Source organism: Theobroma cacao, chromosome 3 (genome assembly GCF_000208745.1).
Source record: "Theobroma cacao cultivar B97-61/B2 chromosome 3, Criollo_cocoa_genome_V2, whole genome shotgun sequence".
Lineage (NCBI taxonomy): Eukaryota > Viridiplantae > Streptophyta > Magnoliopsida > Malvales > Malvaceae > Theobroma > Theobroma cacao.
In genome coordinates, this window is record NC_030852.1 from 24355435 (window position 1) to 24380048 (window position 24614).

The following is a 24614-nucleotide window of genomic DNA, read 5'->3' on the forward strand; positions in this document are numbered from 1 at the left end:
ATACTTGCAAGGAAAAACCACGTCAACCTAAGAAACTGATAACTTAAATTTAATTTAAAAATTAAATTGCAGAAGAACCATACATGTATATGCCAATAATATAAAACATTGCGTCAAAGCAAATTAGATTGGTACAATTAATTGAAAAGTCCATTATTGTTGAAAAAGAAAGAAAGGGTTACATTGTGTTTTCATACGCTTTTGCCATTTTGTTTTTTCCTTATAAATTTGATGCAAACATTTTGAATGAAGTAGGCAGCCAAACTAGAAAGAAAATTTGAACCCAAATTTTGCTGTCCAGAATCCAATCTCTTATTTGTTTTTTTTTTTTTTTGTTTTGGAAAAAGAAATTCGAAAAATGTTTGGTTGCTGAAATTAGCAAATTTAGTTAAAATTTTTGGATCAATTAAGAAACAAGTTTATTAATAAATGATTTTCTTTATTTTATACGAGCAGTTGGCAGGAAGAGAGTTTTGCCAAATTCGGTGTTGAAAATTTAATGGTCTGATCAAATTTTGAATCTCCAAATTTGGGTCTTATTTTAGCATTGAATGAACCCATAATTTAATTTTTCCAAATATTTGTGTAAATCCTGATCAAGGCGACACACACCCACGTCCTGAAATTCTCGCGATATATTGTCGGTGTATCGGCAGATGATTCAATGCCATCCCAAATCTAACGGCGATCGCAAAACCCATCCACTCGTATACAAGAAACTCCGTCCTCAGACGGCGCCACGTTTGATTCACCACCGCAAGAGATAGTCGCCACGTAGGGGAAACGTTGGGCCCGGTCATACATTAACTGAGCTGGCAGGCATTTATTGGTTGAAATCGAGTTAACCACAGAGTGTAGTCAACAGCTAACCCTAGTCAACAACCCTTTAGAATCATAAACTATGGTTAAAAACGTGATCAGCGGTGTACGGCTTGCATTCCCCCCCTCTCTCTCTATCTCGCGTCGTAAATGCATAGCCAACTACACGGCGTTATATTCTCGTTTCTAAATCTATTCTCTCTCTAAAATTCCTCCTTCTCTCTCATTCTCTTGATTGGCTTATAGTCGAGGCAGGCACGGGTTTTAACGGCAGCTCCACCACAATATCTTACCGGGAAAGTGATTTCATCGCCCACGAGGAGGAGGAGTTTTTTTTTTTATGTTTTGAAAATTAGTTTATTATTCGATTGGAATTCGTTAATTTGTTGCGTTGCATTTTGAAGAAGAGGAAACAATTGGATCTCTTTGATTGATTTTGAATATTTTGTTAAAATTTTGTAAGTTATCGGATCTCGAAGATTCTGTTAGGTTTTATTTTTTGGAAAATAAAAGCACAGCAAGGGAATTTTTTCCCTTTTTTTTCGGGTGGTTACTAAATTGGGCGAAAATGATCTGAAAATCAACCTACATTGATCGAATTTGAAACGAACGAAGCGGAGTCGTATTGGGGGATGAGGGGGAGAGTGGGGAATATCGTTGTTGTTGGAGATGTGCAGTGTTGAGGGGTTAGGGAGAAAGGGCGGGATAAGAATGGGGGTGATGAAAGCGGGAGGAGGAGGCGGCGGGGAGAGAGTGGAGAAGTTGAAGAGCTCGAGAATGAAGCTGTGGATGATACGCGCCACCACATCGGTGTTGCTTTGGACTTGCATCGTACAATTAACGGCTTTGGGAGAGACATGGGGACCACGAGTCCTTAAGGGTTGGCCTTCCTGTTTCTCTCATCAGGATTCCTCCGTTTCCGTTATTGAAGACAGAGTACCCTCCGTTCCCGCCCGTGTCCTTCCTCCCAAAAGTAAGGTTTTCCTCTTCTTTTTCTTTTTCTTTTTAAATTAATTCAATATCTATTGATTTTAGTATATTGTTTCTTTATTATGCATTGTTTTGGGTGAAATTAGGGGAAGAAATTGAGCTAGTTTTTACTGGAAACAGGAAACTGGGTTGAATACTTTTAGGTTTATCTAAATTCTTATTTGAGGAGAAAAAAGCAATAAAAAATGACAGATTTTCATTGGGTCTTTGAGCACTATCTATTGGTGATTTCTGCAATTCCTAAAGTGCAGTTATTCAGATATAGTTATGCTGATTGAATTCAATTTGAGTCTCCCCAATATTTACATCATGATCTTAGTTTTGATCGAATTATGTCCTTTTGTTTATCTAGTGGGATATGTTTGCTTGAAATGCGAGATCGTTTATGCTTGGAATTTTTCATATGGGGTATAGTTTTGTGCGAATATATTGTTATTTTTACATTTTATTTTTCATTAACTTTTAGGGATCGTTGTACTTGTATATTTTTCTCTCATGTTAATTTTTCTGGTTTTGAAATTTATATTTTAATGTGATATGATGTTTTGTTTGTTGACACTAGGGGTATATAAAAACAACGGTTACTTGATGGTTTCATGCAATGGAGGTCTCAATCAAATGCGAGCAGCAGTGAGTGCCTTAGCCAAGGACTCTAAACATAGTTTTATTTTTTCCATTTTTTTAAGCTTCTGTTTAGAATATGTAAGTTCATGATTTTTTATTGTGTAAATGTATATGGAAACTAATGCGTGGGTTTACATGGCAGATTTGTGACATGGTTACCATTGCAAGATATTTAAATGTCACCCTTATAGTCCCGGAGCTAGATAAAACATCCTTCTGGGCTGATCCCAGGTGTGTTAACTAAACTTTTCTTTAATTAATCTATTGAATATTGCGAATGTAGAAATTTGGAAAGGATGGTCTAAAATATGTTCCTGGTAGTTTTGAACTGGAATTATTTTTCTTACATATCTCTAATTATATTTTTAATTGATATGGCAGTGAATTTCAAGATATATTTGATGTGGATCATTTCATTACATCACTGAGAGATGAGGTTCGGATATTGAAGGAGCTGCCTCCTAGGCTTAAGAGGAGAGTGGAAATGGGACTGGTGCATTCCATGCCACCAGTTAGTTGGTCTGATATATCCTACTACCATCAGCAGGTCAATTCTTTGTCATCAGTGGGTCTTTTATGCACTTAGAGCCATTTAGACTTCATAATTGAGCTTGGTTCTTTCTTCTCTTTTTGGAAATGTTTATATGCTTTTGCAGTTCTTTTCCTTCTCCAATACTCCTCTTAAAGTAGTATATCTCTATTGCATGCAGATTCTTCCTCTGATACAGAAGTATAAAGTTGTACACTTAAATAGAACTGATGCTCGACTGGCCAACAATGGGCAACCTTTAGATATTCAGAAGCTGCGATGTCGTGTAAATTTTAATGCTTTGAGATTCACTTCTCAGATAGAGGAGTTGGGTAAACGAGTTATTAAGCTTCTGAGGCAAAATGGTCCTTTTATAGTACTTCATCTTAGATATGAAATGGACATGTTAGCATTTTCTGGCTGTACCCAAGGTTGCAACAATGAGGAGGTGGAGGAGTTGACTAGAATGAGGTGAGCTGTACATGCATCTTCAACAATTAATTGACCAGGAAGCCTATGTTTTAAACTTTAATCTCACTCTTCCTCGCACAACCATTTTGGCAGATATGCTTATCCCTGGTGGAAAGAGAAAATAATAAATTCTGACTTGAAAAGGAAAGATGGTTTGTGCCCTTTGACGCCTGAGGAAACTGCCCTTACTTTGAAGGCGCTAGACATTGATACTAGTTACCAGATCTATATTGCAGCTGGTGAAATATATGGTGGAGAGAGAAGAATGGCAAGTCTTTCTGCAGCTTATCCAAAATTGGTAAGTAGGTGAAAGTTCAGCAAATTCAATGTAAAAATGTTAGAATTTTTTTTTTCCTGTATCAATAATCAGTCTTCTGTGTTGAAACAGGTTAGGAAGGAGACTCTCTTGGAGGCATCAGACCTTAGGTTTTTTCAAAATCATTCATCCCAGATGGCAGCATTGGATTATCTTGTTTCCCTGGAGAGTGATATTTTTATTCCTACATATGATGGAAACATGGCTAAAGTTGTAGAAGGCCATCGCAGGTAGTGCTCTGAAGATAGATTGGTTCTTAATATGTTCAGAAAGGTTGTCTTGCATTTATTAAATGATTCCAGCCCTTTGTCCCTCAGATGAGATGAATAATTTTGGAAATGTTTGAATAAAGCATTTTTATATCTCTACCATCAACAGGACAATAGTTTGTTTATTTCTTGATGCAAAATTATTGCCAAACTTTTTCTTTCTATTTTTTTAACCACTTTTTTATTAGATTCAGGAATCTGATGTTGTTTGTGTTTCAATGATTGCAACATGAACTAAGGCATTTTACAACTACCCTTTTTGAGAGTGCTTTTTTTGATGTTTCTCATATAAGTGATAGTAGTTCTAGTGTATTTTGTTTTTCTGCATGGCTAAAACTATTTGTCATAATGTGTAATAATTGTAGTGTTGATTGCTCCTTCAGATTTCTGGGGTTCAAGCGGACAATTTTATTGGACAGAAGGCTTTTAGTTGATCTGATAGATCAGTACAATGGTGGATCTCTTAATTGGGATGAGTTCTCAGCTGCTGTGAAGGAAACTCATGAAAGTCGCAAGGGGCAACCAACAAAAAGGTTGGTGACCCCAGACAGACCTAAAGAAGAGGATTACTTTTATGCCAACCCAGAAGAATGCTTGCAACCATCATATGGTCAACTAAGTAGCACGTGATCTTTCTGTCTGGGGACTGTGACGATTATCAGTGTTTTTTTGTTAGAGTGCTAGCTATCACACCTGAGACCAAAAGGTAGTTTCTCTACAGGAGGATGGATGATGACAATGATGGTTTTTCTTTCGAGGAGGCAGCTGTGGAGATGACTGGGGACTCAAAAACTTGAAGAAAGCCTGGGAGGATCTTGTGAAGCAGCTGGAGGACACCAAGATTATTAGTATATGCAAATAATCAGAATCATGTATAGAAGAGCTGCCCTGCCATTATAGGGTGATATCAGATCAAGAATGGGTTGTTGTACACGAGGGATGCAAGTATAGATTTGGATTACTGAGACTGGATTTGTGGAAGGTTAATTCTTCGCCCTCCTGTCTTGAATTTTTTTGTTTCTTTAAATCACTCACAATCTAGTTAGCTAGCATATATCAATCACATTCTAGAATTCAATCTTGTCACACCCTACACAGACCAATGTTTTTGTTTCTAGTATGGCCCCATCAATGCAGGGAATGGTTGAAAGGCATTGAATATTATCTTTTACTACACGTATCTTGTAAATTAAATGGTGCGGTTCTTGACATTTTTGGTTGAGTAACTTGGTGTTGCCTTCCAGTTGGGATAGTATGGTCAGTCCTTATCAGCGAGGCTATTTGTCACTGTTGCTTGATCCGTTACTGCGGTTAGCGAACTTTGGTCCGTTCCTTAAGTGGATAGCCCGATTAAATTTTGCATTTGATATTGACAACCCAACCTATGAAGCCTAGCCTATTATTAAACATGTTCCCTATAGCATTCCCATTTAGTATGATCCATTTGTGTGGATTATTTGAGTTTGAGTTGCAATTTAGAAATCAGAATTTACTACGATATTGGACATATTGTCTGCTTTCTGTGTGGATATAATGCAAACTATATGGTATAAGCAAATTAGTTTTAGTAGTGCAAAAATATTCAAGAAGCTTTTGTTTATATCATAGGATTGCAATTGCCTGTCTTCCTTTTGTAGGATTAGTTGGCATGTCATTGTTTTTGTACCAGCAAATGTTGTCGTGGGCTTGGGTTCAGCCATCTCAATACCATATCTTGTGGTTTTTGTTAGTTATTTAGTACTACCTGGTTCTGTTTATTTCGGTTCAGCCTTGGATAAGCAGACAATTGGGAAGGGCTTGGGTATTGAGAATAACGCATCAAGAAGATGCTTTGTGAAAGAAAGAGTGACAAAGATTTTGACCAACACAAAGGCAAAGAAAAAGAGTAAGAGCAAGAGACAGGTAGGACTCCAAACAGGCAATTGATATTTGATAATAGTTTGGTAGCAACTGGTTCCTAGTCCAAAAGCATAGCGAACAGCGATTGGATAAGACGTGAGAGGATAACATTTGTCATCCGCTGTGTTTTTCGGCTTTAGAATAGCTACAAAAAGCCAAAGAAGTTTGTAAGCAAGCATCGCTGTGTTTTAAAAAATGAAGTAAACGATGGAGAAGAAAAAGGTCTGGAAGTTGATATTCATAGAGGCAGAGGCAGAGGCAGAGGCAGGAACAGCAGGTTGTTTTTGGAGCAAGGGAAAATTCACAGATTAAAAAAGGTAGTGGCTTTGGCCTTCCATGCACCATGCTTCTACTCTTGTTCGTTTTTTCATCCTCTTGCATGATCCAATAATCCACCCTAAACCCCTACCCTAAGCACTAATAGCTTTCAACTTTGTATTCAAAGCGATGATCCAGTCAAAGCAAAAGAGTAATAAATGCCGGAACACAACAAACAAACTAGCAACGATAATATTTTGTTATCAAAGGAGGACGGCTTGGCCTACAACGATCGATTGTGACGTTTGGTAATACTACACTATGCTATACTAGCTTTCTCACCTAACTTCCCATTTTCATATCTAATTGAGCTTACTTTAAACTTTAATGTTGGACTGTTGTGACATGACAGTGCAAAAGCTCCAAGAAACATCCTGTCACCGACACTGCATCATTTACATCAGTCTCTCGGTTAGTCCAATGTGCTGTGTCTGTCGTGTTGCTCTATACCCTAGCCCTAATCCTGATCGCTTCAAATTTCCTATTTATTTATTTTTCTAAACTGGGTATTCTCCTTTTATAACACACCTTGGTATCCCAACACGTATACACAACTACTGCAACCAAAACGACACCGAAACGAATTAAAATGCAATGAATAAGGAAAAATAAATTACATCAAAGATTTTTTTTTAAAAATAATAAAAAAAAATTCCCACGTAAAGAGTGATAAAATCTTCCGACAGATACTGAAAGTTGCAGACAGGGTGGCATTTAATTTATGTGAAGGTAACAACATTTCTTGATGTTCCAACAGCAGAGCTGAATCTCAGAAAAACATGTTGACAAATAATGAAGGAAAAGGGAAGAAACTTTGAGATGATGAAGGAAGCCTTCAATGAAAAGCAGCTTCTCAACATCCATATATATAGTAAATTACACAAATGAATAGATAAATAATCACATATTTGTTTGCTGGGAATTCTATGCATCCCTACAAAACCTGAAAGCTTTCAACTAGATGTACATGGGATCTTTGTCTTCCACTAGCTAGTTTATTAACTAGGATGAGTGCATAACCCTCGGGCTAGGGCAGGCTACTCCAAAAAATGAATTAATTTAATCAAAAATGAATATCCTGAAAAATCGTCACGCTGGCCTTTTTCATGTCTTCAGCTTCTTTAGGGGTTGATCAGAATCCTCACCGCATCCAACTCTAGAACGTGTCGTCCCCTGATTTGCAGTGGGAGCCTCCCTATCCTGGAGCACCATAAATACCGCAGAATTAGGTTGTATTCCTTGGTTTTACAAGATAAAAATTAAATAAGATGCTAACAGTTATTGTGAATTCCTAAATGATTAAACAACTAGAACAATGCAACGGCAAGTTGCAATGCCAAACAACCTTAAGTGTGGATGCTGAAGCAGTAGGCCTACTACTGGATCGCTTCCCAAGCTCAATTTGCACTGAGATGCTGGCATGTGACAAATCCACTCCAGAAGTCTGCAGTGCTTGTGTTAGAGTATTCAACAACCTGTCAAACACCATGATCAATTAATAAATCATGTATTCCTTAAAGATGGACTGCAAAAGTGGCTGTCTAATTATAACTGCTTCTTCCATAAAAATAAACTAGACTGCTATTCTTCACAAAGCTAAGTGAGATAATCTCACCAGCTGAACCTTTCCAGTCATTTTCTCCTCTCTTGGTCAGGGCAAAGATTCACACCAATCAATCTCCCTAGTCTACCATAAAATTAAGGGAGACGCCCTGGCGGTTCCTCCTTAAAAATAAGTTTGAGATCTTGAATTTGAGTCTAGGCACTAGGCTGAGGTGGATAAAGGGGTGGGATACAGTTATCTTGTAGTTTAACCCATTATATATTTACAAAATAACGGCAGAAGGAGAGTCAAGAAAAAATGTTCATCCTGCATTCAGAAAAGTAGGCAAAGGGAGAAAAAGAATGCATAAATGGGAACTTGATACAAAAGCAAGCCTCAATGTTATGCTCATAACACCTAGAGTTGTCAAAACAAAGCATATTAACTTCAAAATTATCTGAAACAGATGCTGTAATAGTGCTTGTCAAACAGGGACAAATCAATACCATGCAACCATCTAGATAAGAGCATTGCAACTACTCATGTATTCTTTAACACTACATAGAAATGATAACAGCGATTCAGTCACGCTTTCCCTGACCTATATTCTTGTAGAAAGAATGCAGAGCAGCTAAACAGGTACTAGACAGTTAAAACCCAAGAACAAGATGAAGAAATGATAAGTCCAATCAACCAGCTACTAAGAAACATGACCCCCACTTTGAAGAGAGTGGACAATTTGTCAAGAGCATACTGACGCCTGAAAGATCAGGGAGGAAGGGGTTGGTCTGAATAGGTGCTAAATGTGGTCATTTCGGTTGAGGATCTCCATTCTGTGTGTATTGACACTCATGGTACAAGATATTATGATATTTTCAAATCATTTTAAATAAAAATGTATAAAAGAATCAGAGTTCATAAAAAAACATGCAGAAATCAAAGCAGTTAGAAAACTATTAAATTATTTATCATATAAAAAATGAAAAATAAAAACTCACCCTTGCGAATATACACTTGAGATGCTAATTGTTCCACCTTCAATTGTCAGCTCTTGTTCTTTCAGCTTTTCACTAGGAAGAGCACCATCAGTAGTAAAGGATCCACTATGACATGCTATAGACTGAGGCTGAGATGCACAGTTTGCTACATCAGAAGGCAGTCTTGGTACAAGTTGAGCTGCTGCACCAGTACTCTGGGCAGAGGCAAAGAAGTTTGGCTGTAGTGAAACAGGGAAGGGCATTGTCTTATTCATCATTCCAGGAGAAAGGTCTATCGCTCTGAAGGTAGTAGCTGTGCTCATATCAGATTCTATTGGGTTGTGTGCACTTCCAGGAATGGTTGGAGCAACAGTGATGTTTTTCTCATCAAACTTTGCAGAAAAAACTAAGGCAGGAGCGGACACACCATTTATGGCTCGAGATTGATCAGCATAATTTTCTGTGGGCCTGTGGTTGTTTCTCTGTTTCAGACAAGGTTGATGATCAGTCGTTGAAAATTTGTTTACATTCAAAAATCGTAATCACCAAAAAAAAAAAATCATCATCTGATGTGCAATACTTGATCAAAAGAGCCAAGTATAGAATCTACCCATGGCATCAATTTTGATGGTTCATGGCTCCATCCTTGATATGTTCCCTCATACTTATGTACTTTTTCCTGTAAAAACTGAATGTACTCGATAACCTACGAGAAGATTGAACAGACTATTATTCAAAATTTTGAAAACTGTAGATGGAGAAAGAATAGATCATAACTATCAGAAGAAATCTATGTACCTCTAATAAAAATGAGGCCTTATCTCTCTTTTGGTCACTATGAGGAATGAGATCTCTTAGCATCTGAAATCTGCAAAAGAATGGATAGATTTTAGCATCTAATGATGATTCTGCATCACAACATTTCCATTTTTCAGTTACTCAACAGCAATTAACTTCCAATTTCACTTTGCCAAAGGCTTTCAAATGATCAAAATTCATAACATATCCACAAATCCACAAGAAATTTCCCCTTTACATAATATCAGAACTAATATGTGAAACAATTGAAGAATTTTTCTTGAAGCATAGCTTCGTTGTTCAGTGCATTCTAAAGGAAAGAAAAAAAGAAAAAGAACCTGCACATGGTAAATTTACTATTTATAGAATCTAGAACTTTCTCAAGAGGTCTTCATCTGACGGTAAGAGTAACCAAAAGGGTTCAGTACTCTTCAATTTTTTTTAAAAGGGTTTTCCTGTGAGAGTCAGGGAATAGATTCCACATGAAATCAAGTAATAGTACTTAATTTTACTGGCCTGTCATTAATTTTACTCCTTCTCCGCTGCTCAGTAGCAGAATGTTTCGACCTTGGTGTGTTGGCCTTCTGATCAGGTGCACTCTTTCCATCCACTTTTACTCTCAATTCTCCTGCAGAAAGAAGCAAAACTATTAGGCCAACGAAATTCTTCAATAATTCTAGTAACACCCTAAAAAATAACCGCCCCAAATCCTAAAATGCGTAACAAACCAATACATATTTAGGTTCACTTGTATTTACACTAATATACAGCATATATAGTGTAGTGTAACCCAAGCAAAATGATTACCTTTACTATGGGTAGTAGTAGAACTCTCTTTCTTGAGAACAAAATCTTCATCTTCTTCAAAATCATCATCCTGTGCGCTACCCTTTGCTGATTTTATCATTTCCATGAAGCTTTGGGATTTCTGCTTTGATGATGGCCTGTTAACGAGATCCCCATGATACCCCTTAGTTAGCTTTTAACCAGAAAAAAAATTAAAAAAAAAAAACCAAAAATAAGAGAGCCATAAAAGAAAAGAAAACAGAAAGTGACTGACTGAGAAGAAGAGAGAGAGCTGAAACTGTTGCGATGGTTGTTGGTTGACGACTGCGACGCCCTCTCCAACGACGACGTGGCCCACTGACCGACCTTTCCCGCCGCTTCTGTCAAAAGTAGCCGCCAAAATTAGATTCAGTTAAACGACCATAACAGCTTTCTATGCCGAATGGGCTGGGCTGCATAAAGCTATAGGACATTAGCCCTAGTCCATATTGATATAGCAGCAGCCTTTGTTAGTGGAATAAATTATTTTATCCCATAGCATGCAAAAAATTTATCTGATAATATTATTATCACATTTTTATTTGTAAATTTAGTTTAACAATATTAGTATTATCTTTCCTTATAAAAAATAATTTACAATCGACTTATTTGAATGAAGTATGATTGCATCTTAAATTGATAAATTAACTTAAAACTTTGTCTAATGGCTGCCATCCTCTAATAGAGAATTATAAGATTTAAGGCTCAAATATCCACCCTCCTTTGGCCTTACTCAACCATGCCAAGGAAAAAAACGAATCACCGTTCAGGCCTCTTTGTTTGATTGATGATAATAAGGACTTCAAAGTTTGTTATAGTATTGAGTTTTTAATGTCGAAAAGAAAACAAAATTATAAAAGATGACAATGAAATATTAAAAAAAAAGAAAATAATAAGTGAGAGTTTTAAGTTTTTAACTAGTACGTACCCACAAGAAAAAAGCCCTTAACTAGTTTCAATGTATTGATGATGCTAATAAGAATGTGGAAGGCTGTAAAAGGCATAATAGAAACAGGCTGCATTCGTGGATTGACTTTAAATTAAAAAACATGTCCTAGGGGTTGCATTCCGGCGTCCAAAGAGAGTTAGCAAGCAAGTTGGTACAGTCATAGATAGTTATTTATCCAGAACTGTAATTAGTATAAGCACTATTATTTATTACTGCTAACGAGTCATGGCTGATCCAGTTTTTCTGCCAACCTAACTTACACTACCAGGAAACAAGGCAAACTACTCCGAGTCAGAGGGTACTTTGCTGCTCCGTCCTGACTCCTGACGACTCTCTTGACTAGTTACCAAATTATCTTCAGTGCACTTGATTTTAATTGTATTTTGAAATCCATGCATAAATTCATCAATAGACAATAATTAGCTACATCGATCTGCGCAGCTTGTATGCTACGAAAACCCCACTACTCACCAACCTGAAATCATAGCGATTGACCTCTGCATGCGCATGCAAATTAAATGGAAAACAAATTTAACGGTAGATATAGCATGAGGGTTTATGATTCCTGCAGTTCCAAATTGCAAGATATTTCTGGCAGCAACAATACTCGTTGCACATATCATCAACATTTACATTCCTGAAATCTACTCATAGATGTTAATAATGGTGATAATAAATGCATTAGGTTATTACTGATCCGAAAGTGAGTAAGGGCTAATGCCAAGCAGGAAGTAGATCCAAGCATAGGTTTGTCATGCATGACTGTTTCAAAATGAGATTCTAGTATTAGACAAGTGTGTTGCAGACAGTAAGAAAACTCGTACCTCTTACAACGGGTGTTTCTCCGGCATTCTCCTTCCCTGTCTTTCCCTTCTTTCCTGCAGATTCTTCCCACAAAGTGAAACCACTCCCTGCGTAAGAACTGCAGTTGGAGTTTTCGTCATTTCTCTCGGTATTACTCCCTTGAGCTACATTATATATAGCCCCCTCCGCTTTTGGAACCCTAGGATTAAAATAGGAAATGTGGCTTATACTGTAAGTTCCAATTCCACCAGGGAGAATGTGTTCCACAGAAGGAGGTGGTGCCGGCGGTGGCGGCTTTTCAGCAGTTGCTACCTCCACTGGTGTTTCCTCCTTGGCACTTGTCTTCCCTAGGCGTTCCAGTTGTAGGAAATCGTGAGTTTTCAGGTACCCGCCTGCTTATTCGACATGACCAAACAAAGCAAAGGTAGATACGTATGAGAGACCATTGCAGTGTAGCATAAATTATACATACGACCATAATGCAATATTTGGTACATAAACTAGTAACTAATCAGCCGCTGGCAAACTCCAAATTGGCAAATTGAAAAAGATAATTGTAGTTGACAATTCTCCCTTTTCTATTTCGCTTTTTGTTTTGTTTCCTTATCATGGCTTCTCTAAGATTATAACATGCAAATCACACCAAAACAACAATATGATTCGTTTATGCTGCTGAGTGCTGATGGCGTATGTGATGGAAAAAAAAAGGAAAATTATAGGAGTCAAAGCAAGTGCAAAAAGTTAAATTAACCAAATTATACTGGCAACACGTTATTATGTTTATGTCATTCTCGACAAGCAAACAAACAAGACTTGAAATTCTTAATTTTTTTTTTCTCTTGTGAGCTGAATAATGAATAGTGTTAAAAATTCATGCCTAAAAAAAAGTAACACATAATAAAGTAATAATAATAATAATAATAATAATAATAATAATAATTAGAATTAAATCTTCTTCATTTCGTAGTCTTCTAGAAGTGGCATTCCACAAATAAATTAAGTACTTAAAGAATTGGAAAAGCGGGTTCAAATACAGCTAAAACCAGCTCAATTATAAATCTTGACCCAATCCATCTCCATCAATTTCACGTGAAAGTCATTCTCATGAAAACGGTTAGGGTTGGTGTTGAATTATAAGAAGCAAAATTTCCATTAATCATTTAATAATAATATGTATGTACTTATTAATTAAAAGCGGCAATTATTTTAGAGAAGAAATTTTTTATTTCTTGGCTTGGGTCTTACATATTAAATATCACGGGCGTAAGGGGAAGGAAAGAAGGAAATGGAAGAAAGAAGCGCGCGTGCATGTGTGCAGTACAGGGGAAATGAGGTGGTGATGTGAATCATGTGACTTGTCAAATCATGTCCATCTCCAACCATGGGCCCCTTCCCCCTTTCCCTTCAATCCCCATGCTGCTCCCTCTGCTAAGCTAATTTCCTCCTCCGCTATTGCTAACTACTAAATGCTAATCCCCTCCTTTTTTGAGGATTTTCTCATCTCTCACCCTATTTTCTTTCCCTTTTATTTTTTTTAATCTTTTCCTACTATTTAATTTCTTGGATGGGCCCATCCAACCTTTCTATTGGCCCATGATCCATTCATTCGCAGAAAATGCAGTCACGTGCGCTACTTCAAATCGTGATCCCTAATAAAACTATAAGGATTTTTCTTTATTTATTTTCTCTCTCTCTCTCTCACACTCAACGTCATGTAATGTAGCATAATGGAATAATAATTTATAAAAAAAGAAAAAGAAATGAAAATTTAGACTAGAAAAAACAAACAAATAGTAAAAAGGTTTTGTATTTTTTTTTTTTGGATCTTAAAAATAAGAAAGAAAGAATTACCATGAGAAGGTGGCCTGGGATCTTGTTGGACGCTTGGATGACTGTACAGTGACAGAAAGTCATGCGTTGATTTCCTTCCTGTTCAAATTTTTAACCAAAAGTATTCACTCCTTAATATAAACTTGTGTAAATCACAGTTTCTTCCAAATTTTAATTCTCAACAAACAAAACAAAATATTTCCATACGCATCTTGTTCTTTTTCCTTCTCGTAAATCATTTTGCAAAAAGAAAATTAAAGCGACGTAAAACAATCGAATTACCTTCAGCTCCGAAAGGACGGGATTGAGGGAGCTCCATCTACAGCTTCAGATTTTTTTTCCCTTTTTTGCAGGGAAACTTTGGATCAGAAAATATATTACGTTATATAATTTTTGACGAGCGGAATTCAAAATTCTATGGCAATTCAATGAATTCGCAGAGCTTGAGCTGTCCGATTGCTTTATCAGATCCGTTTCACCTCGAGAAAGTAAATTTCGTCGGTAAAAAACTAGGCCTCCACCTGAGATCGGAGGCGCATTTACTTGACGCTTTCAAAACATGAAAGCTTTCCAAGCAATTGAATTCAGATTCCAAAATTCTGAACCGTAATTAACTTGGACGCTCGAAAAGAAAACTTTCTCGACTTTTTTCTTTCGTTTTCCTTGAAAAAATTCGACAATTTCCAGCTCCGAGAGATCTTCTCCACTTGTTCAACTGACCGAGTCAGAATTATATTTTTTTGTCACCGAATCTGCCACCAGAAAACATCACAATTTCAAATAAGAAAAAAGAAAAAGAAAACGATGCTTATACAAAATTCAGCACCTTCAAAGTTAAATGAAATTGAATTATGCATAATTCAAATCAAATATCGCAAAACTAATTCAAAGAACAATCCAAAGAAGAAACTTTTCCAAAAAATAAAACAAAGAAGAAAGAGTACGCACCTGCTTTGATCTGAATTGAAACGATTTTAACGTGAATTTCAGCGACGGAATGATTAAACCAACGAAAACCTGAATTCTAAACACTGAAGTAAACTCGTAAAGTAAACACGTAATAATGCAGCTACTGAGTATCTCCTTCGAAATTCGACCACCAGACCGAACCACGAAAAAAAAAAACTCTCTTTTTCTTTTATACTCTTTTCCTTTTATTTCCCTTACGTTGTAGAGAAGAAGCAGTTTGGCGAAAGACGAGGCTTTAGGTCGGAGAAAATGAACTCCTTTCTTTCTCTTTCTCTTTCTCTCTAGTTTTCTTAAGCGTTCGCTGGCTTCAAAGATCATTTTATACACTTTCTTTCTTTCTTTTATTTTCATTTCTTCAAAAAAAGACTGGTTTCGGTAACGGCGTTGAGGTCACGACGTTGCGGCCGGGTTGACGACGTTATTGCTAAGGCTGACGGCTTCGTTTGATGGTTTCTTATGTTTTTTTAATCTTGAAGTGCAAATTTGGGTGTGGCAGTCTATGGATCACGGAACTCAATGATTTTAATTTTGGAGTTTTTTTTTGCAAACAAAAAAAAAAAAATAAGGAAAGATATATATTTTAATGTATTTGGCGATCCCGATTAATATTTTACTGCTTGTCTATTTGTCTAGCCGAAAACGGAACATGGCTAAAAAAAGTGGCTAAATTCGAGTAGTTTAACAACAGCTTAATTAGGGTTCTTTTTACCTGTCACCTCACGCCATCTGTTTTTGTCTAATCTCCCCTCCGTTGAACTGTGAGACCTCAAACCACTTACTGGTATTTCAAACTAAAGAACTGAAGGTTTCTCAATTTCCATTGAAAATGCTTCTCACTGTATATAGTAATTTTAAACACGACACGTTAATATGATATAAAAAAAATACATAATGAAATGAGTTTAGGTTTAGCTTTAATATATTTCGTATCAAATCGTATTTAACATATTTAAAACATAAAAATTTCGTATCTTAACATATCAAACACGAGTAACATATTTAATTAATTGTGTTAATTATATTATCACGTTTAAATGTATATACGTGTTTAATCATATTTAAACATGTATACATGACACATTTATCAACTTATTAAAAATTAATAATCAAAAACTATTTTAACCTTAAAGAATTTTAAACAATTATTTTAGTAGGTTTTTAAAATTTTATAAAGATAATAATGTAATTATACCATACCCAAATCCTAATTTTGAACTTTTGTTTTGTTATATTTGATGTTATTATTATTTTATTCTGTTATTATTTTTATAATTAATATTTTAAATTTAAATAATAAAGTTATATTTAATCATAAATATTTTTATTTAAATGTGTTAATCGTATTATTAATCGTGTCGTGTCGTGTCGTGTCATGTTACGTGGTTATTAAACGTATATATGTCTATATTTCAGATTTAAGATACGAATATTATTCGTGTCGTATTTGTATTTAACCTTAACATGTTTATTGTCTAATCATATCTGACACGTTTAAAATATGAAAACACAAATTATCATATCTATTTCTCACATTTTATTATATTTGATTAGTAAGCAACTAAGATACTCAACAAAAAATTACTTAGTGCATGTTTGGCCTAACTTTTTTTCAGCTTATCTACCTCTTAAAAATAAAAGCCAAACCAAATATGATTTTTTGATAAGCTCTTATAAAAAAGTAGCTTTTTTTTTAAGAATAAAATTTTTAGAAAAAGAGCTTAAAAAAAAGCTCTAGAGAGGAGCTTTTTCTTTTCTTTTTTTAAAAACACATTACTTTTCAAAAAATACCCATTTCTCAATTAATCTCCCTCTCTTCTCCTTCTCTCTACAAATTACCATTCTTCAACGTAAATCACGATTTTCCTCTTCTCTACCTATCGCTACAAAAACTAATAAAAAAACAGAAGACCTAACAATATAATATCAAAATCTAGAATTTTTTTGTTCTTACAAGGATTAAGAGAAAAAAAAATCTAAAATTCAAAACTGCATTTAAATACTATTTAAAATTTTTCTCTCTTTTTCAACAAAAAGGATTGTAATATTAAATACATCGTTTCCTCTTTACTCTTCTTTTTTTAGAATTGAAACATTATGGTCCGATTGCTTGTTAGATCAATAAAAATCTAATACTATTGTTACTATACAAGTTTGAAAATTATTCTTTTTTTATTAATTTTTTCGATTTTAACATATAAAATTATATACAAACTTGAAGCATTACATTATAACTTATTAGGTGATTGAAGATAATATGAATACCCTTTACGGTAATTTTAACCGAAATTAGAACTTATATAATTTATTTTGTTAAACATTTTATCAAACAGTTTTAATTTAATTTTAAAAGCTATTATTTTTTATAAGAGCTTAATAATAGCTTTTAAGTTAAAAAAAAGTTAGGCCAAACAGACTCTTAATAATCAACGAAAATAGATCTACAAACTTGAAAATTGTTTTTTTTACAAAAATGAAAAATTATTTCAAAGTAATCAATGTACCTATCAAGTTATTCTAGGGATGTAATTGAGTTATTATTGTATGGATAATCACTTGTATCCAACTCGATAATAAAAGTTTAGGGTATTTTATATTCAGTTATAGGACAGATTAAGCTAAAGTTTAAGATCCAACGTGGATTCGGATAAGTTTCTGGTATCATCTTTAGGATACTTTAAACTCAAACCTAATTATATATAATGTTAAAAAAAATTTAAAATTTATGAGATTTGAACATTTTATCCTCCATAAGTTAACATAATTTTTACCATTTTATGATTTTTACCATCTCAACGAACTACCATTTTATGTAAAATTTTATTACTAGTAGAGATTGAATTAATAGGAAGATGGGAAACATTCAAAGTCCTTATTAATTTTGTCAACTTAAACACGTATTTAATGGATTCAGATAATGAATGGATAGTTCTTTATTATTAAGATTCGATTTTGGATAATGTTTTGTAATTTTATACGAGTTTTAATAGAATTTGGATATTTTAATAGCTAAACAGTTTCAAATTAAATACTTTAAAAATAGTAAGTATCGTACCCATCTATATTTCTAAGTTACCCGTCTCTTCAAGCTTGAGGAGTCATAGCTTAAAATATTATTATAATTAATAAATAATTACTTTATATTTAATTTTAATTCAAATATATATTTAAAATTATTAAAATATGTTAATAATAAATATTACTATTAATAAAAATATTTTAATAATTGTGTCAGTATTACTATTTTAACAAGAATGCAATTTTATAAGAGAACAACCAAATAACAAAAAAAAAAATTTTTCACAATCATTCAGACAACAAAAAATATCAAATTTTCAGAAAAATGTCAAAAAATTTTTAAAAAATTATTTTTTGAAATTGCATTTTCGCAAAACAAACATAGCCGAAGAGCAATTTTGTTTTTGTTAGTATCTAATAATAATTGAATACAAATGGTTTTGAAGTATAAGAAATTCTAATTCAGCACTTATCGGTTTGATTGATAGAGTGCATGTATCTCTTTTTCAAAGAGTTAGTCTCTAAGTTTTTTTTTTTTTCCAAAAATCATATCTTAGAAAAAATAATTATTTTTTTGTTTTGAACTTAAAATGAAAAGAGGAATAAATAGTCATAACTTTTTTGTTTTGGTACGTGTGAAAGTATTAAAGATTTACTATTAAGAAGTTCAACTTTTTCAAAATATAAATTATATTGTTAGAAATAATAAAATGTATAATTATAGAAGAAATTGTGCTGTAATACATTGCATGCAACAATTGAGACTCTTTGGCCCAATTCTACAGTTGATTGTGGTCAAGAAGAAGCCGAATTAGAGCAACAGATGTTACCTTTATTGAGCGTACGAACTCTTATACACTGGCAAAAGAGGGAAGATTGCGCATTGTTTTTTTCTTCACTGTTGGAGCTTTTGGTTTTATTCTCACAATATGACACGTCACATTTTCCGTAGAAAACATCACGTCAGGTAGTGGTAATATTGCCATTTACACTTTGGCAAACACCTCAGCCGTGGATAGCCATAGAGCTGCCATTAAAACGCCATCAGAGCCGTGGTGGACCCCGTTCAACGGCTTCTTTATGATCCCGTCATTTACATATCTTGTTTTAACTCTAGGTTGAAACAAGCTGTGAGTCACGTGAGGGGGTGAACCTTTCAGGTTGACTTAAGCACACTTACCCGTTGACAGGGGGAGGAAGATAATGCTAAAGAAGCAGGGGAAGAGGGTTAAGAGGTGATGATTAGGGGCACAGATCCCGATTACGTAAAGTTAATAAAATACTAACTGCTCTTGAAGTTGAACAACTTGTGTTTTGGATGAGAGGATGTTGGTAGTCAAGGAGGAAATGTCACGTGCTGCGCCTCATGTCTCTTCATCTTCTTCTTCTTCTTCTCCCTTTGGGCCTTTCTTTTCTCTGTGCCGGGAAACGCGGGACTTTATTTTCGAGGCATGGCCCCCCATGTGCTTTTCTTAGATTCTCTCCCTGCTTCACTATTACTATTGCTACTAGTTTTAATCTTCCCATTTTCTTTTACCAATATGTGTTACATTGTTCTTCTTTTGTTTTCACAAGTTGCTTCTCCCTTGGAATTTCTGAGGAGAAAATTTAAGACCATGGTTTCAATTTATGAGGACATAAGATTTATCATCCCATCATTGTCAACTTCATGTTTGTAGAATTTTTTTTTTTACATTATTATATATAATTTTGGACTACACAATTCGGATCCAAAATTTTTGACCCCTTGAGGTGTCTTGGGGATATTTTTACGATTGCAGATGTGCGTCATCCTTTCTTTCTTTTTGTTTAACACGGTCGAAAGGAAGAAAACAAAAAGAACTTACTATATATCATGCTATTTTCATGTTAACATAAAATGTGATGGCATTTGTTTTATTCATCAATTTATCTTTTCCGTAGATTAATAATAGGCCAACACAAAATAATGTCATTATTCATATTCTTATCTTTGACATATAAAAATATATCATATCTCATAATTTACCAAGATTAATCTTTATTCTTTTTTAATTAACGTGAAACAAAATCAATACAATTTTATCGCATAATTTCTAAGATTTTGAAAAACAAAAAAAAGATCATATTAAGTCCTTGTTACGCTATGAAGACAAATTCTTTAGATTCTATTGCTTAGGAATGGAAAAAGCTTTTATTTCTTGCAGTCAAAAGGACTAATTCCTCCAAGTGCTTTTTTTTTTTTCTTTTGATGAGCGTTAAATTACATTGCCGATATAAATCATTATTACATCCAATATAAGAAGTAAATTAACAATCCAACAGAAAGTTTATTTGGATTAAACAGGGTACAAAGCCAAGATTTCAACTTCTGGGGAGATAAAAATAATCTATATAAATATATAATATAATTACAACGATGAGTAAAAAATCTAAGTAGAACCCCATTGATAAATAGATATGGTAAAAAGTAGATGCCAAATTAAAATAAAATAGTAAGTGTGACTAATAATATTACGAAATATGAAATGAATGTTAAAAAAACAAAGTGAGCTAAGGGGAAAGGGTTACTTGTTTAAGCCCCCGACAATCATGGCGAGCATTCACACGGTATAGATACAATGGAACAGCTTGGCGTGACTATATAGAGATATATATATATATCTTTCAATCACACAATCTTGTTATATTTTAAATTAATTAGTACAACATGGCTCTTCTTTCATACCTTTTTATACCGTGTTTCCCTTTATTCTACTCTCTTCACACCTAAATTTCCACTTATGGATCCACTAATTCTCTACCCTTTTTTTAAGTTTTAAACTTCAAACCCCTCTGCCAATTCTCAGAAACTTCCTATCCATGCGTACATCCCTCAATTTTTCTTTTCTTTTCTCATTTTTCCCCTCTAAACAAACACTAATTTCTTCCTTTTTGACATCATATATACATATGAGGTAACATGGGGAACCAAACCAGCTCTACTTTGTTTAAGCCAGTAATAACCTTTTTCGTTTTGTGTGTGTGTGTGTCAAAATATCCCCAAGGACAATCCAACACCTTCTCCTACCTCCTTCCTGCGTCAACGCCAAAGATAAAGGGATTAAAAAAAAGGGAAAACATGTTCTAATTGTAATTTCGATAAAGAATATTATTATATATGACTGATTTCTAATTTGTGTCTTGAAATGAATTATAGTATAAAATTGAGTGACACAATCCTTACTTATAATGGATGTAGAAATCTTAATGTATATAGTTTAAAGTTAGGATAATGACTGAACAACACTTCAACCAAATAGATAATTTGGATTTGAGTCCAGACACTAGTTGAATGCATGCTTTGGTAAAGAATTATGACTCAATAGGAGAAGGGATTATTCCAAGAGCATCCTCAAAAATGTTTTTATTTTTGTATTTCAATGGTTGCGTATACACACCATTATTGAGATTAATGGAATTTACATGTGAACTAAAGTGTAGGAAATAAAACTTTAACATGAATTGCACATTAAAAATAATAATTAGATGTTCAATTATTTCAAAATTACTTTACGTACACTTATGGAAGATTATTTAGATTTTATACGTAATCAATAGGCTATAGACTTGTGTTTTCAGATTAGCATCGTTGAAAGTTAGTGCAATATATATCCATCAAAGACTAAGTTTATATGTATAGGGAGATGCATTAATTAAACGTTAAACCTGAAATTCAATCATGGAAAGGAAGCGCAAAAAAGAGTCAAACTAGAGTTGTTCAGTGTTTGAGTTTGTAATAAGAAATCAAGGACTTGCTTAATTGAACCAAGTAGACAGCACAGCAGCAAAGTCGTGGATCTATCCACTTATAGACTTTGAAATTTCAATACACTGCTGGTAAGACCTACATTCTTCCTCTCTTGGGACCAGTCGTCATGCTGTCATTTCTTCTTTGGCGTGATTCATGCAAGCAAAGAAAAACACGTGGCCGGTGTTTAAGGTGTTCAGAATTCAAGGAATGAGGTTAATGTAAGCTGGAGAAACTACATGAGAAATCCTAGTGAAACAAATACCATGGATTAATCAAAACCCAAAACAGCAAAACTTCAAAACCACACTTAAAAGGTCTCTTTTGAAAATCATCATCCTTTGCTCCAAGTTTTCCTCAATCATTAAGGAAAAAGTAGTTCATCAAAACCATTTAATTTATACAAACTATTTGTCCAAGTAATTATAAAATAAATCTACATGTCTATAAAAATATTGAGATATTTCTGTGTGAGAAAATATTAAATTAAATATGACATTACAGCAAGTTCTATCTCATTTCGAGATAAATTTATTAGGTATGATCAGTCTCTTAGACACATAGATAATAAAAAATGATTATTTATATCAATTGATTCTAAGTTGAATGTTGATGACATAAAGGATAAAAACAAAGATAATAGTGAAATTTAGAGATCATAATGGAGTAAATAAATATGCGGCTGCAATCAGATGATTAAGATAAAAGATATTAAAGGAGAAATGAAACCCCACAAGCAATGCAACTGTACTGAGGAGTCGTTAGTACGTCTAATGCTGTCATATCTTTAATAAGATTTGCGTGCTCGTCGCCATTCCATTGGTTGTTGTTCTTTTCACTTTCATTATCGTCTTGGACATGTCATTATCTTTGCTACCATTTTTCTTTTCCCTCCTTCACTTTCTAGTGAATTTCAATTCATCACATGACTGATTTTGATGGATTACCATGCAGTAGCCAGAAAACAGAAACAAAGGAAATAAAGTAATTGAATCGACAAATTAAGCACATTTGGTCTTTCTTTGTGGTACCAAAATTTGTAGAAAAATGTCACCCATTAATAATTCAGATATGTGCATTCACTACTTCATTTTAGTCAAGCAAGCCCAGCCAAGTATATGCTCAATTTCTATTATCCTCAAATTTAAATTAATTACATGCTAAACATTAGGTGGAGTTTGAAGTTTGCTAAATGTTCTCAAATAAAAATGGCTTAACAAAAAATTAAAATTATATATCAATAAAATCATAAACACCATGGATATAAATTGTGCAGATAAATCTTCAAATAATTCTAATAATTTTTTATATATATTTCTGGACACATAAATATATAAGAAGTATTTTACTTATTATCGATTATTGTAAAATTTTATACTCTTTTAAAATTTAATATGATATTAGAACAAACACGGTCTCAATTATTGTTCCTTTCATGATAGGTTCATCACGTAATAGATTTATTACCTTTGACATATGAGAAAGTATTAGAGTGAGAATAAGCAAATTTCATATTTTTTAAGGTGAGAATATTTTAGATAATAAATGTCACTTTATTTATTATCGATTATTTTAAACTGAGTGTCCATCTTAAATTTAGAAAAATAAAGTCATCCATTATTAATTTAGATGTGTTCTTGATTCGAGCAATGCCAGCCAAGTAAAATTTTGACTTCATTTCTGTCCATGAAATTAGACATGTGCTATATTCTTTCCTTTCCTTCTTTTTTTTTTTTTTGGTCTTCTTTGACCAAACTTTAGGTGGAATCCTTTATAACTGAAGCTTCCATTAAAAATAGTTCAATAAAAACTGATTGGAAATTAAACTAGTGAATTGATAGAACTCATTGAATAGATTATGCAAATAAAATTCAAATAATCTTAACAAGTTTTAATATTTTATTAAAATAGACATTTGGATTAAAAATTAAAACATATTTTCACCATTTAGTAACTATTAATTAAAATTTGGGTATTGATTCCATTTTCAGTAAATACTTTACATAAACAATACAAAACAAGGTTTATACTTTACATGTATTATAGTTATAATAAATATTATACATAGTTTTGTCTTTTAATTTTGAGTTTTATTTTAATAATTTTAAATTGAAAAGTTCTCGAATTTTATTCATTCAAATCCATTTTAATTTTAGTGATTAAATGGGATGGAAGAGGATTTGATGTATTAAGCAAATTTTAGTTCTCACACTATAGAATTAAAATTTAAATCCGATCCCTTCTCTTGATGGACATCATGCTTTGGAGTTATAATCAATTTCTTAGTATTTGTGAGCTAAGTAATTAAGTATTTATTTATAAAGCATAATGATTTTTTAACCTTCATGCTAACTCCCTAGTCCCTAGCTAGGTAAATTATATTTCATTTTCTGATGACTTTGGATTATTTTCTTAGAGAATCTTATGGTTTCACAATCAACACTTGGCATAATGGCTTTACAATTAAAAGCCACTTCTTTTTTGCTTATGTTTTCCTGTCTCTTTTCATTTCTTTTCTTTTTGCATCTTTCGCTTAATCGTTTTCTTTTTCAATTTTTTTTTAAATAAAGAAGGTCCAACTATGCCCACATTTTCGACCATATGTCTATAACAGGCCAAAAAAGTGTAAAAAATTAACATCATACTTTTATATTAAAACCTATATCCAATAATTAGATTACTAATATTTCTACAGATTCCCCTAAGACTTGTGCTTGAGCAATGTCGTATTAGTTGTGCAAATAAATAAAACAAAAAAAAATCTTACATAAGACTTATCTTAATTTAAGCAATTTAAAATTTAACATTTTTTAATTTTTAATTTTAAAAATCAACCTATTATTTTGTTTAACTTTTTTTTTTTCAAATTTCTCCATTTTTAAAAAATTGATGATAAAAGT

General features: G+C 33.5%; 2 protein-coding genes and 1 long non-coding RNA gene across 4 annotated transcripts; 2 read left to right on the forward strand and 1 right to left on the reverse strand.

The window, feature by feature from the left end:
- LOC18604910 (uncharacterized protein At1g04910) lies at positions 797–5240 on the forward strand. Its single transcript, XM_007037609.2, has 8 exons — positions 797–1792; positions 2372–2439; positions 2576–2664; positions 2815–2980; positions 3144–3433; positions 3527–3731; positions 3822–3979; positions 4402–5240. Exons 1-8 carry the CDS (start codon positions 1489–1491, stop codon positions 4646–4648), a joined length of 1527 nt encoding a protein of 508 aa, XP_007037671.2. The 5' UTR covers positions 797–1488; the 3' UTR covers positions 4649–5240.
- LOC108661418 lies at positions 6178–6818 on the forward strand. Its single transcript, XR_001927222.1, has 3 exons — positions 6178–6234; positions 6363–6483; positions 6588–6818. It is a non-coding gene; the product is annotated as an uncharacterized LOC108661418 (long non-coding RNA).
- On the reverse strand, positions 7029–15308 carry LOC18604911 (transcription factor BIM1). Of its 2 annotated transcripts, none has more exons than XM_018118106.1 (12): positions 14910–15308; positions 14244–14713; positions 13983–14060; positions 12152–12523; positions 10614–10716; positions 10361–10497; positions 10070–10181; positions 9554–9623; positions 9366–9461; positions 8777–9237; positions 7581–7710; positions 7029–7435 (listed from the first exon to the last, which is right to left on the reverse strand). In XM_018118106.1, the coding sequence occupies exons 2-12, from the start codon at positions 14278–14280 to the stop codon at positions 7340–7342; spliced, it is 1692 nt and encodes a 563-aa protein (XP_017973595.1). In that variant the 5' UTR covers positions 14281–14713; positions 14910–15308; the 3' UTR covers positions 7029–7339. The 2 variants fall into 2 exon arrangements, with proteins under 2 accessions (XP_017973595.1, XP_007037673.2); XM_007037611.2 differs by having other exon boundaries at positions 10614–10719.